The sequence below is a fragment of the Melospiza melodia genome, chromosome 3, assembly GCF_035770615.1.
Source record: "Melospiza melodia melodia isolate bMelMel2 chromosome 3, bMelMel2.pri, whole genome shotgun sequence".
Classification (NCBI taxonomy): Eukaryota; Metazoa; Chordata; class Aves; order Passeriformes; family Passerellidae; genus Melospiza; species Melospiza melodia.
The window spans coordinates 42,664,350-42,680,775 of record NC_086196.1 but is presented as its reverse complement, the minus strand read 5'-3'; the positions used below and the strand labels follow the sequence as shown (position 1 = coordinate 42,680,775).

The window sequence follows — 16,426 nt, the reverse complement described above, 5'->3', positions numbered from 1 at the left end:
TATTTTTACACACCTGTGTAAAATTTTACATTAAGAATCTTATCTCCCCATCTTTTCTGACAAAGATTATGTAAAGGTGAAAAATAAATGAGAATAATTTTGTATTTCTACTACCTAAGAGAGAATTATGTTTTCAGATGCTTCTCACACCTATCTCTAAATCCTGGATGAAAGAAGAGACATAACTGAAGTTATTAAAATGATTTTTTTTCCCCCAGCATCAAGAAAACTAAATTGCAAGCTAGGACAAATGCAAAATGGCATTACAGATTAGAATGCAGTTACTACATATAACCATGAGGAGTAAATGGTCCTAATCTGAAATTATGAAGCAATTCTTACCTAAAGCAAATATCACAAAAGTCATTACAATGGAGAACATATTCCTTAACCCATCCTCCAAATTATTTTAAATTTGATAAGAACTTACTGTGCTTCTGAGAAATCCCTTTATACCCTACACTGAACCATTCACCTGAAGACAATTAAATGGTCTTCCATCCATCTGTGACTAAGCTCCAGTTCTAAATGTCAGCTTAAGTAATGGAAGCAATTTTTTTACCTATTTATTACTAGTATTCTTGATAAAAATGTATTAATATGCATTAGCAGTAAGAAAGTGAAGCTAGATTTTATTAATGTAGTTTGGTGAGTACATGCATTTGTACTCTGCTTTTCAACACTGGCAAAGAAAGCACCATTTTAACATCAACAGCCTTTGAATTTAGTTGAAAAGGCAGAGCAGATGCACCCTTCCTGTTCAAGCTATTGTACTGTAATATAATGGATTCTAAGGAACAATTCAGTGGACTTTGGTGCTTTTATTTTATTTCACAGACCCAGGTCCATGCTATTTTTCAAGCACTATTCCATTTAAACATATAAGCTATTCTACTAACTGCAAAAAATTTTGCAATTCTTGACTACTGTATTGCATTTAATGAGTTCAATATGTAGAGAGGTTTAGCAACAAATTAGTATACCAACCACAGAGCATTATTACAAATAGCAAGAATAAATAATACAGGATTCTTTTAATGAAATCAATTCTTTATTCCAGACCTAGACTGGATAAGGCTAGTTAAAATAATTTGCATATGGGTACTGATTATGGAAGTCTAACAGGCAACTAGGGCTGTTCATATAATGGGTCATTTCTTTTTACAGAAATGGAGGTAGCAGAGTACACTTAGATCAGGACCCAAATAAAACTCCAGCTCTCATATTCCACTTCCAAATTAACTGGGGTCGCTCTGGACCTCTAATCTTATGCATCACCTGAATTCTATGCCATTTCTTTTCTTCTGCTCTGCTTAAAACTTCCTCAGGTTCCTTCCTTTTCCCTTTTTTAGACTGGCCTGCCTTCCTTCACTCTGACCAAGAATGTCATTTTACTCCCCCTTATCCCATAAAGGAGTCACCTCATCCCTTCTATATTTCATGGAGAGAAGGTGCTTTTGCCTTACACTACCTTATTTTACACCTAATATTGCCTTAAAACCACTTTTTTTTCTGCAGCAGTAACAGAAATTTTCATTATAATGTAAGCCATCCCTATTTCCAGGGACAGAGAGGATTCCAGCCATTTCCAGAATATATTTTCAGTTTGTCAGCCTTCACTTGTAAATGAGATAGCTCACGGTTACACAATGTGAACTTGTTTAACAAGACCTGAAAATTCATCTTAGATATCAAATCTGCAACTTCAGACAAAACCTGGAATTCATGAGAGAGATACCATAATGTTCTAGGGAAAGTACAATATCCCACACCAGATGTAATCTGTATTTAACTAACTCAACAGGAAGGATATCTTATCCTGCAGACCAGCAGCATAATCTGTTTCAACACTCCTTACACCTCAATTTCTGAATTTCCTGCATATTATAGACAGTAAAAAAGAGTACTTCTGTTCCACTAAAGATGAGGTTTATAAGCAGAAAAAAAGTGAATTTTTAATGATATTTAATCACAGACCTCCAAATCCTGAGGTTAGAATAAGTCATGTAATAAAATATAATAAACATTAAAACTAGCTGAAAGAAAACCAACAAATCTACTTTAAAAGTGTTCTTCAGAGTATTCCCTGACATGCAGATTTATCAATAAAATATTAACACTTGGTCGTAGAATTAATGAAAATATATTATCATTACTAATTTTTATTTTCTGACCACAATGAAGTAAAACCACTACTTTGTAGAATTTGAATGCCATTACAGAAGACATGCCAGACAAAAAAAGAGAGGGAAAACACAGGCAGTAAGTCCAACAACTACATCAAAAGAGACAAATAACTCAATGAATTTTTGCTACTAGAAGAACACACAGAATTTCGTAACACTATTGAAAATTGCCACTCTTGAATCAGCTCTAGCTACTTTCTGGTCTGAATTTTTCTAAGCATGCAGACCTTTCACCACTGTTGTGTAGAGCACATACAAATTATCCTATTAATTTATTTCTAAGGTAAAATTCTTGACTGCAAACAGCTATCTGATAAAAAAAGCACGAGTGGTATTTGTGTGTAGCAACCCAGCCACTCCTTCAGTAAAGAAAGACTCCTAGGAATCTCCTTAAAAAATTGTGTTTGAAACATCATTAGGAAAATAAAGTGTTATAAAATTAATTTTTGTCAGGTACTGCTGGTAAACATCTCACACCATTTCTGGTTAGAAACTATTTTTTCTGGGTTTTGGGGTTTTTTTCAGCTACACATCAACTTCGATATATCCCAGTAAATAGCAATTACACAACAGAATGAAACACAATCTATTTCTAGCCACATTTTCACAAAGCAAGGAAATGCTGGACCCGAAAACAAAGTCTCCTAAAAATATTAATGTGCATTACTAGAATATTAAATACTCTTTGCCATTAGTACAGCAATAATAAGCAACTCCTTTTTTTCTGCCATGTTTTTACCCTTATTGTGCGTATATATATGCTAGTATACAAGAACAGCAGTTACATTTAATATTCAAGCTTTGTTTTACCAATCAGTAGTGAAGTTTAAGTTCTCTCAGAAGTGGTTACTGCTGCCCATTTTTACAGAATCCAAACATCCCTACATAAAATCACCAAAACCTGAAATGTTCCTGATACCTTCCAAAGAGAAAGGTAGGAAGACAAATTGTATTAAACACATGTAAAAGAAATCCTGGCTAGGTAACAAAGATTGTGGAAAAATATTTAGACCTCAAATCTGGTTTGTAATCCATTAGAAACACTGAGCAAACTGGTACTCACAGGTATGCAATACTCCACCATTGGATAATGCAATTTATGCCCCTTGGCTGTGCGGCCAGAAAAGAAGCAGCTCTGACAGACATCATAGTTGAAATGCTTTAAGCTCCGGTACCTGTGGGGACATTAAACAAAGTGATTAGAGGTTTACTTCTAATTAAGCCTCACAAAGCAAATTACTCTCTGAAATGGGTCACCTGCTTTTCAGCAGCAGCAACACAAGGACACAGTGGGTTTGTTGGGATTAGCTGAGAGAGAACTTTGGAGTGTGTGAGTGTGCACAGCCAGAACATGGCACGGGCAGCGCTCATCACGGCTGCAGGCCCAGGGACAGCAGTGCCACCACAGCAGCTGCAGGGGACAGAGCAAACCTGCAGCCCTCTTGGTCCACAGAACCTTCCTACACTACACACCTCACTGAGTATTTACAAGTTCCTGTCTCCATATCAATATAGAGAGCCATCTGAAATGCATTACAGAGTCTGTAACTGCATATATCAATCACCTGCTGCCCAAACAGCTTTGATGCAGAAAATCATACCGGCATCAGCTTCACTGATAGACTGGAAAGAATTTATAATTTTAAAGTTTTTACTGACTTTAAACTACATTGCTTTAGTTTTGCTTTTCCTCTATTTACTATTCATGTGTTATCTCAAAAAAAACTTCTATAAACCAGACTGGTTTATTTCAGTTTTTATACTCAATAGTTAAAGGTTGGTAAATAATTTTAGTGCTCAGAAACTCAACACACATTTCAGAAAATTAAATTCTCAAGAATTCATGAATTGTAAGAATAATTTAAAATTCAGTTAAAAATACACAATGATTTGTTTGCTTTTGTTGATTTTTAAGAGAGTGTATGTATAAATAGGCTAAAAAACTTCTACAGTATCCCTTGTATTAAATGTAATCACCAGGAACATTATTTATTTATTTATTTAGACTAAATGAACAGTTCAATTCCAGACTGCACCCACTGTTTCTATGCTATGGTTGTTCTGACTGGATGAGGTTATATCATTTGTATGAAACTAAAATGAGCTAACTGAACCAAATTGAATAGCTACTGAATAGTTAAAGTTTAAATTAAATTGCTTCCTGAGAGCAGTTTTCAGTACCCCACATTTTTCCCCTGTTGAGTTTTATGTTTTGTTTTGCAAGAGAATATGTGTCTATAAATGTAAAAGTTCACTTTAAAAGATGTTGATCCAACTTGTTTATAATCTTTTCTCTGAGCCAGTGCATTAAATGGCTACATTTACCTTCTGCTAAGATGCTAGATGCTTTTGTTGTTGCAGATCTCTAGCTTCATTGTAGAAATTATTTAGAATGACCCATTCTAAATGAGTCTTTGTCTTCCCTTCCATCTCTCTGCCCTCCTACACATAGTGCAACTTAGACAACTATAACACAGCTGTGCCAGAGCTTTGTCACCTAATGCTTTCTCAAACAATAACAAAGACTGGAACATTTAGAAAATGTCATCTCCTTTTAAGACTGGCAACAAAGTTTGATCAGATTATTACTTTTGCAAATAATCACATACCTATATTTATAATAAAAAAAGAAAATGAGGGTTGCTAGCTCAATCCCATTAGAGTGACTAAAGCCAGCATTCCTAAAACTAGGCAAGATGAATCTGACCTCAAGATTCATATTATTATCCTCTAAAAGGATGAACAAAAATTCCTCATCTGCCTAGATACCTAAAGAAAAATCTTAGAAGTGTTTACATGATTGACTGCTTTATATTTTTCCTAGATAATACATTAGACTCCATGACCACAGTAGAGGAAAAAGCCAGTTATGCTCACCTCTGGCCTCTAATGCAGATTTTGGAGATGAGGTTTGCATCACTTTATACACTGGAGCAATCAATTTACAAATGCATCTTAGTCATAGCATTACTTACTAAGGGTACCAACTACAGCTTAGGAGAATAACGTGGAGAATATTCCCCATGTAACACTTTCTTTTAGAATTCACACCTTTCTTTGAAAAGAGAAAAGTTAGGTTATGTTCAGGGACATAGGGACTTTAAAAGTCTCATTACAGCAACATATCAGTGTTTGTTTTAAGCAAGGAAAGACTGACGTTGAAGGCTGTTTTATACTGCCTGGCACAAGTGAGTTTCCCAAGCCTTATGCAGGAGAGCAGACAGACAGTCCATGCTTTTTCTTACTGATCACCTCCTTTTGATCTTGTGCTTACAGAACACATGGGGTGCATTTATACTTCATTTGCTGTCTCTTGAATCCACCAATCCAAAACCATCTGAGGACAGCCCATGTGCCTCTGTCAGGCACAGGACCACTGGGTGTCCAACAGGGGCACTGCATGAACCAGAACTGCACTGGCTCAGGCCACACTGGCCTCACCATGGGTGACAGATCCCATCTTAAAGAAGGAAAACAGTGGAAAAACAGACAGGAAAAAACTTCACTTGTTGGAAGGCTTAAAAATGTGGATATTTTCAGAGAAATATTGTACCCAACACCTTTCCTCTTACCTAAATCCAACAATTGGACACTCCTTACAGATGTTGCACTTGGCCTGATGTTTTGCTGTTTCTGCAGCTGCCACACGGTGCAGAACTGGTAACCACACCATTGACTGTGGTTCTAAGTGCATCCAATCTATGAACTGCTTTACAGTTATTTCTGGCTTATTATGGTTCTGTGGAGAGAAAAAACCCACATCCAAATTAAAAAAGACAACAACAAAACAGCAGACTAGATTTTCTTTAGAAAAATCTATGGAAAAAAGACCCCAACAACCTGCATGAATTCTTTCCATGACAGTTTAATCCAAAACTATTTACAGGATACAAGAAATAACCTCAATGAAAATTAAAATAAAGAAAATAAGTTAAGTCATTAAGACTTTAGAAGACCAAACAGCTGTGATAGAGTGGACAGATGGTAAGAAAGATGGAGGACATAGTACCAAAGTAACAGACTGTAAAGTAAAGCTGTCTTTCAACTGACTTGACTCGAAAAGCAAGTGAGCACACTCTGCAATTCAGACATATTGAAGACATGGTTAACTTCTGAGTTAAGATTGATGACAAAATACTAAAAGTCAGTAGTGTTTGCATGTGTGTACTGATTGCCCCAAGACTCACCAATTTTTTATTGTGTTCTAAGCCCATGGTGTTCTTTCTAGTTAGCACATTAAATATAACACACACACACACAATAAACAAACAAACAGGCAAAGAACAAGAAAGGAATCTGCCATTTATAGCCAGTCACTGCAAGAATCTATTCGAGCTGATGTATTTACGTGATCGTTTTAAGAAACAAGCGAACACACTTCCACATTTTCTTTAAGAGGAGCCTAGCTACAAAGGTATTGTATTCATCAACTTTGTCAGCAATAACAACAGAGCTCAATATTTCTGAGCTCAATAGAAGCAATAAAATAAAGCTTAAAATGAAAGTTATTCTTAAATGGTAACACATGATGGAAAGCTTCTTAACCTATTCATGGTCCAAGTTCATTTTTGGCAACAAGAGGGAGAAGCATGGAAACAAAAGAGCGTTTCTTCCTCACCAACAAAATCCTTGCTTTCACTGGGCTGAGATAACTGACATGCAGCTGCACATTTTCTCTATGCTGTCCTAACCAGGGACTAAACTTGAACTACTCCTGTGAGTTGAGGGATTGCAACCTCATTATCAGTATAATTGTAATAATACATTAAGTACTGAAACAGTACCTTGCTAGTACCCCCCACCCATAGCTGAATAGCATGGGAGATGGGGTAGATATTTGAGGGACATAAAGGGTCCCTTTGTGCATGATAAATGAAAAATTTATTTCAATAGGACTCAAACCACTCAAAGGCAGTGATAGATAATTCAAGCACCATCCCTTATTGTCTGAAGCAGCAATGTTAAGACATCAGGGGAAGCTTTACATGGTTAATTGGTGAAATCAACTTCTGTAAGTACCTATCAACTTATTCATGACCTGGACAAACACTCTTCCCATCCTAATCACCTGAATCCAGAAATGAATCTAATAGTTTGGGGAAAAAGTCAGCACAATTGCATTTTTTAAAGAACTGGACAAAAATGTAGAAATCTCTATGAAAGAATAACAAAAGAAAATCCTCTGAAAGTTCACTAAAATCTTTAATGTTCAATGAATAAAATGAGAAATATCCAAGTCAGTAATTTTATATAAACTGTTGTGTATTTTTAATCCATATAAAATTTCTGACAATGCTCAATTCAGCTGCTTTCATAAAAATAATGCACTGAAGCACAATGGCTATCACTACCTAACATTTGGAGCCTTAGGCATCCTTGAAAAAGTCTGAGTTAGTTGTGGTCCATTACAACATTCTGTTTTTAATTCTCATCTTCTTTAAACAGACAGACACTCCTTGCAGCCTCATTAACCCCCTGCATGTAGCGTGGAGCTTCACAGCAGGCTGCAAGAGCTTTATTCCATGTTCTGCTTGCAATATAAAAAAGACTATGCTTGAAGTTTCATGCAACTGCAAGGCCTTTTGTCAGTAACATAATGCTAAATAATTTCCTCATGCACAAGGTCAAAAATTACTATCAACATCATTGTCTTGTTCTGTTGAGATCATGCCTTATTCCAGCTGGAAAAAGCATGTTGTTCTCACAGCATCGGGTTCCTTTGAACAATGCAAAGCAGGATAATTGGCCAGTACAAAATTTTTTAACAGCTTTTAGAGCCGCAAACACTGTCAAAATCATGAAGATTTATATATTCTTTTGGCTAAACAAAATCTGTTTGATCCTCTCCTAAACCATAAACCATCTTTCCCAGCTGCATTTTCACATGAATTTCCCATACTTAGTTGCAGGAGCATATTAATTTCTGTTCAAAACCCAGTGGATGTTTTTATATTCCGTGCTTCTTTTTACATCAGCATGTATAAGTGAATCTGTAAACAAAAGAGAGAGTTTGGTTTTATTTTGTTCTTCACATGAAGGTCTTTATCTTACCTGTTGGAAGCAGCTGCGCACACTGGGTTCAATGTTGCTGCCACCAAAGGCTGCCACTTCCCCAAGCTGTCGCGGGATCTGGATAGCATCGTGAAGCAGAAGGCCCAGCTGCCTCTGGTCACACATTTCTGTAGGGCCTGCCACCTCCTTGAAGAGGTCTGCAACATCAACAAAAGATACCATCTTGTTCCATTTCCATGTACACCACCTTTTATTCAGTAATGCTGCAGCTCAAGCTTTTAATTTCTGTATTATTGTTGCAGTTACAAACAGCCACTGTCCCAGAACCTTCATCTAATCTTGATTCGTAACCATACAAAATGAGAAAAATAAGGTCAAAAAAATGAAGATATATGGCTTCTTATGGCACATAGTGGACAGGAAGGTGATTTGAGGAAGCACAGTTTCACCAGCAAAAATTCCTGCCTGAAATACGTAATGACCTTCCATGATAAAATGACTACATTATTGCACAGGGGCATGACTATAGATGTCACATCTCTGGACTTCTGTACAGCTTTTGACACAGTCCCCCACAACATCCTTTTCTCTAAATTCAAGAGGGATGGATTCCATGGGTGGACTATTAGATGGATAAGGAATTGGTTGGATGTGGCCAACAACAGGGTAGTGGTCAACAGCCCAGAGTCCTGACGGACAACAATGACGAGTGATGTTCCTAAAGGGCCCGTACTGGGACCAGTGTTATTTAGTATCTTCATTAATAAAAGAGATGAAGAGATCGAGTGCACCCTCAGCATCTGCAAGTGACTCTAAGCCAAGTGGTGTGGCTGACACACCTGGAGGATGGGACGCCATCCACACCTGGACAACCTGGGCACATCATGGGGTTCAACAAGGCCAAGTTCAAGGTGCTGCACCTGGGTCAGGGCAATGGCCAGTATCAGTTCAGGCTGGGGCATGAAGGGACTGAAGGCAGCCCTGTGGCAAAGGACTTGGGAGTGCTGGCAGACGAAAAGGTGGACAGCCCAGAATAACAACTGTATCCTGGGCAGCATCAGAAGCAGTATGGCCAGCAGATTGAGGGGGGTGATTCTGCCCACTCTGCTCTTATGAGACTGCACCTGGAGTACCAAGTCCAGCTCTGGGGTCCCCAACACAGGAAGGACTGTTAGAGCAGATCCAGAAAAAGGCTAAAAACTCATCATAGGAGAGATGTTCCATCACTCTGAAGAAAGATTGAGAGAGTTGGGGTTGTTAAACCTGAAGACCCCAGGGAGACCTTATTGTGGCTTTTTGGTACTCAAAGGGGCCTTACAGGAAAGCTAGGAGCACAGCTTTTAGCAGGGCATGTTGTAATAGGACAAGTAGTAATGGTTTTAAAACTAAAAGAAGGTAGATTTAGACTAGTTATTAAGGATAATTTTTTTTTTACAATGAGGGTAGCAGAACACTAGAACAAGTTGCCCAGAGAGGTGATAGATGTTCTATCCCTGGATTCAAAGCCAGACTGCACACAGCTCTGAGCAACCTGATCAAGCTGAAGATGACCCTGCTCATTGCAAGGCGGTTGTTCTAGATAACTTCTTAAAACCCCTTCCAAATCAAACTATTTTATGTTTCCATGAAGAATGAAATAATATTTCAGATATCCACTTCTTTTGCTACAAAAATATGTCATGCTTCAGTTGGTTAGGGACAGAAGCACAATCACTCTGAACTGAGACTAGAAGTTACCACAAGTCACATCTGGCCATGTGAAATAGCTTAAAGCAAGAACAGCAGCCAGAAAGACCTGAGATAAGCAATAATCACATTTTCTTCCTGGATAACCATGTTTGCTTCCATGTACTTTTCCTTCACTGACTCCATTTTCCTAAGGCAGGTGTCAAGCCCTGCAGTATAAATAGGTGAACCAGAATGACTGCAACAATGGAAAAAATTGATGCTGAAAGGGATCAAGAAAATTTTTCCAGATACAGGCACTGGGAAGGAACATAGTGCTTGTACCTAAACTCACAGTAAACACTGAGTTAATAGGTCTGTCAGCAGTACAGTTATTATTTCTCATGTGCTTTCTAAGCACGTTTCTTTGATTGGACAATTTTAATTGTTAAAATGCTCAGCTAAAAACATTAATGTTTCTGCCAACAATTTTGATTTATGAACTCTGTAGCTGTGTACATTAGCACTCAGTCAAGAGATTAATCTTTTCTGAAAACATCTTAAATGCTGACTTTATCTAATAAATATTTTTTCATTCTGTGATTTGAACAAATTACAGAAGTGGTGGAATCAAATTATTATATTAATTCCAGCTGGTTTTTACAATCCCCTTTTGCATTCAATGGCTGGCTTGGATTAAAGCCCCAAGTAATCTTAAAAGAAAAAGAATCCATCTATATAATGCCCTTCCTTTTTCATGTTTCCCATCAGAACAACCACCAATAAATTAGAAATAAATGACATTTGAAAATTCAGTCTGACTGCACTTCTGATCAAGAAAAAGACAACCTTTGTTCAGAAACACTCATGAGTAACTCTTATTACATGGTGTAAATTGTTTTGCCCTTCATTTGGAGCAACTGGCAAGCTTTGTCAGTGTGCTTCAGACAGCCCAGGGACAGTTTTTTTCTTCTCAAAGGAGGTGGAAGCAAAAGAAAGGACCTTCACAAAAAAAAAAAAAAATCCAAATGACTGAACTAATTTTTAGATTTTATTGTATTTTTCTTGCCCTTTCTTGCCTAGTCAAACACCAGCTATAGCATCTTGTTCACTCAGTGTTGAGAAAAAAACAACCAACACAGACAGAATTAGGGGACAGAATTAGTACTGTACAGCTGCAGGTTCCTCTTGGCAAGCCCAGATCCTGGCTATCTTCAGGTGAGGATGGCAAAGCTTTTCAATTTTTAAGAGTCAGTTTAAAAAAATTGATAGTATATTAAAAAAAAGAAAAAATTGTTTTATTCTTTCTGTTTGCATCAGTCTGCAGTGGAAACAGGCCATTAAAGAAGAACAATTCATTAGCTGCTGGAGCTGGGAGGCAGTAATTTCCTAAGCCCTAAAACTTCACTTGACTGTGGAGCTGGTAAATAGAGGAAAACGATGCGACAGGAGAGGGAAAAGTGATTAGCTAGGAGGAAACCTGCAAATACCTTTGAAGAGCTCTAACTTCTCCAAATCATTTGTTTCTTAACACTGCCAGCTGCACCACAACCAAAGGCTGTCCAGGTGCAAGGAGTTCATGGATGGCACTCTCTTTTCCCAAACCCCTCAATGCCATCAATGTGGCACACAGGAGGAGAAGCTCCAAAACTGAAGGCATGGAAAGTGAGAATCCTCTTGTTATCTGACCTACCTACTCCAAATAACCCATGAGCCATTCCCTGGCAAAGGAGGCATGGCAAGAACATCTCTCAACTAGGAGATGGAGGAGAGCTTGCTTCAGCTCTGACAGGGAGCACCCCGGCACCCAACTCCCCACCAGTGGGAGACTCCACACATCACACATCTTAAAAGCCACAACCTCTTTTAAATGAAATTTGTTAACATGTACATACACACTAAAGGAGTTTCAACGTAAAATACATTGATATAAAGGTTAAACTGTATAAGGGATTCTACCAAAGTACAAGAAGAATGACTAAGGAAGCAGAGAAAAGATTATGCAGATCTTAGTTGTATGAAAAAAAACATAAACCAGGAAAAGAGAAATCAGTTAAATAAATTTAGCCTCACACTAGTATTTTGAGGATTGCAACCAGTGGGACTCTGTAACTTAGCTAGACAACCTGAAAAAAAGTACTTAATGGTTGATAAAGAAAGGGATACTTGAAAATATTGAAAAGTTTATTGAATCAAAAGGATAATCAGATAGTAGAAAGATGTTCACAAGTCACATTTTATGTGGCCTTGTCACAAACAGAATGCACGTTCTAATTTCTTCTTTTTTTTAAGTTAGTTCCAAATTATTTGAACTGCTTAGAAGATGGGATTTACTAAGTAGCCCTTCTTTTTCATCTCAAATCCTAAAGATTTTACACATTACCCAAAAGCTACACACTGTAAAAAACTCCATATGGGTTTTTTTTTCTGTTTCTGCTGCCAGTTTGGGCTGTGGGTGTTAGAAACAAGTGTAAAGTACATACAAATGCATTCTTCTGCAGCTCACAAGTGACACTCCTTGTCAGAAGAGAAAGCAGAGAATAGCATGGTTATGGCCAGACCAGTACATTAGCCTCAACAACAAAAAAGAAGCCTGAGACTCCTCACCCCAAAGCATAGATGTAAGCAGCCCACAACTACTGAATTACTTTTGCAGGTCCATTTCTATTCTCAGGACCACTCGGGCATGTGCTTGAAGTTAACCATGTCTTAAATGTTTTCAAGAATAGGCATTCTTTAATTGAGGCTTCAGTGTTTCCTCTAAAGCAGTTGAGGCTTTTAATTAAAGACCCATTCTCATGTCTAGAATCTTAAAAAAAAGCTTAATTAAATTTAAAAAAAAAATCACAAAAATTTCTCTGTCAAAACATTTTTTAAAAATGTGTCAAGTGCAAAGGTCCTCCCTATACTGGAAATGAACATCCAGTCTCTAGGAAGGCAGAGCACTTGAGCAGCAAACATTCTGGTCAAGAGTTTTACAAAAGAATTAAGGGTTCAGCCAAAAGTTTTTAAAACAAGAAAACTTGCTTATTTTACCACCAACTACTCTAAGAAGAGTTTGCCTCTCCAAGGCTAGTGCATTTTTGGCACAGTCTGTGCTCTGCTGAGGGCTCTAACCACAACCATCTGATGGCTGTCACTCTCAGAGCAGCCTGTGATTGCCAACGCCTCAGAAACTCTTAGAACAGCCAAAAGGAGAAGCAAATGCCAGGAGTTGGTCTAAGAAAGGGAAAAATCAAAAGGCAGGTAATTAGCATTAAGCATCTATCTTTGGAGGTCCTGGTTTTTTTTCCAAGTGACTGAGTTTCTTGAAAACACTCAGGAATTCCATTACAATTTTTGCTTAAAGACTGAAAACTCAGTAGATGTGACAAAATTTCTCTCAACAATAGATGATTAGTAGGGTATGAATAAAATCAGGAGAACCAAAAGAGCTCATATCAAAGATGAATCTGTGACAGCTCGTGCCAGAGGACCCCAAAACACTGACTTCAAAAGCCACTGCAAACCAAGAACAGTACCTGACACACTTCCTTTGTTAGCAAAATTTCTTTTGGATTGAAGGGCTCTTCTGTGACAATTTTAAGGTTCATAAGGACAACAGAGCTAACAAAGATATCAAAGCCTGGCACATTGATCAGAGCTGAAGTTACAACAAAAAGGATGCATTATCTAACTATTAATTCTGTACTTCAAGAATGCAAGCAACTACTTTAATTTCAGATATATTTCAGGTTGAAGTTACAATCACTAGGTACAAAAGTCTTCTGAAACTTATGTTTTAGGACTTCTCACAGCATCCTTCAGAGTAAAAGTCCACCTTGTTCATATAAATTATGTAAAATCTGTAGCCACCACCAGCTGCCATTTTAATTTTACTACTAAACACAAAGCAACAACATCAATATGAAGCTGACCAGGTAATTTCCTCATTCTGCTTCAGTGCCTGTATTTGGCAACTGTACAATAATGTATTACCAATAGCAATTTAATAGGAGTATTCTCAGGTTTTAGAGTTCCTTTAAAGCCATCTTTTCCTAGGGTTATCAGTTTATCACCCACATCCTAACTCCTACACTTTATGAAAGCTTTTTCTTTCACACAGAACAACAGATTGCCTCCTGAACTGTCATCATGGAACAAAGGAATGTCCATCAAGCCCTTTTTTAGTTATGGAATACTTCACACACATGTCAAATGACAGAAGGAAACTAAACACCCCAAAGTCTCAGTATGTCATTCAGATGTCAAAATATGTCTCAATGCATAAAGCACCTCTACTTCTGTTCAATGTTAATAACTAAGTTTACAAGACTGCTCACAAATGCTCTTAAGGAAAGCAGAAATGTTTTTATAGAGCTCCAAAGGTACATGGAGCAAATTCAGTCTCTATAATTTTTTTCATGCGTTTCCAAAATGAGTCAAGGAACTACTGTAAAGAACAGCAAATTTGAGATTATATGCATAATATATAAATGTCCATCATCTAGAATGCTGCAATATAGTGCTCCATCTTCTTTTCTGTATTTGTCAGGGCTTTTTTTTCCACGAAGTTACTAAATTCTCTTCTGGTCCTGCATTTTCTTTTTGTGAAATATTTTTATATTACTCGGTATTTCTCAAGCTTATGAGATTACTAAAATCAATGTATTTTAAACTCCAATTGCGCAATTCTGGCAGAAAGCACATACACTAGAAAACCATTTTTAGAGTTCAGATAATCTTTCTTGTAGACCACTAATTACAATTGCAGGACTTTGATGCATTTCCTTGCTTTATCAGCCATATCAATCTGATGCAATCAGCACTAACTTGCTTTTTTCCCCTAAACAAAACATATATACATACAAGAGATAAAAAAATCAAATACAATACTTCTCTATCTTCCACAAAGCTATATTCTCCTTTTCTTTTGGGGACTGCAGTACTGTGACTTCAGATGATTTAGAATGGACAGCAATACTTTCCAGCCAAGATATAAATCCTACTTTAGCCATGGTCACTGGTGATAATAGAAAGAATTCTCTTTTACTTACTCAAAAGAAAAGTGGCTTGCATTAAGCATGAGAAATGTTTTACTACAAATTTTGCTAGGGTTTTTGTCATTGTACATGACTTAATTATATAGAGTATTTTGTAAAAGAAATTTTTCCTTACATCTGTACTTCTCTTCCAGAAGGCCCTTAGAAAGAGACATCAAGCCAATTTTCAGGGACTGCACTCGAATTTTTCCAGTTCGGCCACTGAAATTATAAAGACAAGACAATTTAATACAGTTTCATTTTATTTCATTCCAACTCTAGTCTATTATATAATACAAAGACACTGGAGAGCTACATTTCAAATATACTTCAGATCTCAAAAAAACCATTAACACTAAAAATCACATTAAGAATTCTTCCCTCATAAAAGCTCAGCTTGCCTTCCAAGTGGTTTTATATGTCAAAACAGCCTGTTTTAATACAAAAGAACAGACATCTAGCTCTGCAAAGTTCTGAAAGTAATTTATTAATGTGATACACACAGAAAAAAATACATGAGCATACAGCAGGAAGGCCTATTACTCAGTGTGAAACACAATGCCTGTAAGATGAAACCAAGTTTTGACATCACAGTAATTAAATATCTTTTTTCTTTTTTTTTTTTTTTTTTGTTTTGGTGTATGTTTTGACATACACAATTTTGGGACATAAAGAGGCAATCACATGCACTAATTCAATGATTTGGAGCTGTCATTCTTTTTAAGCAATGTCACTTCAGGCTCATCTTGTCCAGCCTACAAAAAAGTATGTCCAAACCTAAAAAGCAACTTGAGAACAGAGAAGTAGGTACCAAAGCAAGTAATGTTAAGCCTGCAGGGCAAATGATGTTCAGAAAGATACTAAAACAACAAACCCAGCTTACAGGGAAAAGGACAAATTTGAAGTTCAGAAGATCAATGCAGAAACACATTCTTAAGAATTCTTTCTTTTTTCAAACATTAAAAACCATGCAATTTGTCTTTAAACGAGACGTGGCAAAAAACCCCAAACAAATGTAGAATAATTAAACTCTATATTTTACACACATAAGGTTAGCTGGGTCTTTCACCAACAAGTAAGATAACACTAAATTAATTATCACCTCAAACCTTACTTTGGTCCTTTCTGCCACACAGAAGTTATATATACTTTAATTACTTTTGAAGTGATTATTACATATCTCTTTCTATCCTATCCATTCAGCATATGGTGTGCTGTCTGATTTACTCCACAAATGTTGTGCTGAATATAAAATTATTAATTTACTCCTGGGTTGTTGATAAATTAGCTAAGCAACTTAAAAATATTAATGCATTTTTCTTTACAACATCATCTAATCTAGTAACACGAGACAGCAGTATCTTCATTCCATAAGACAGAACAGAGGTATACAGAAATTATTGCCAAATTAATCAAAAACATCTATTACTTTTACTGCCTATTTGGAAAATCGGGACCCAATTTTCCAGAATGCTATAAAACTGCCACCTTTTTATATATTCAAGCTTAGCTTCAAATTACCTCTTTCAGTCACAGACACTA

General features: G+C 36.8%; 1 protein-coding gene across 5 annotated transcripts in view; it reads right to left on the bottom strand.

Moving 5' to 3' along the window:
• UTRN (utrophin) overlaps window positions 1-16,426 on the bottom strand; it is a 340,805-nt gene that overhangs the window by 30,237 nt on the left and 294,142 nt on the right. For all 5 annotated transcript variants that reach the window (XM_063151512.1, XM_063151511.1, XM_063151513.1 and 2 more), the window contains 4 exons: window positions 15,021-15,106; window positions 8,238-8,395; window positions 5,759-5,925; window positions 3,250-3,361 (listed from right to left, as the gene is read on the bottom strand). In XM_063151512.1, the coding sequence (XP_063007582.1) occupies window positions 3,250-3,361; window positions 5,759-5,925; window positions 8,238-8,395; window positions 15,021-15,106 (523 nt within the window). The remainder of the gene's footprint in view (window positions 1-3,249; window positions 3,362-5,758; window positions 5,926-8,237; window positions 8,396-15,020; window positions 15,107-16,426) is intronic.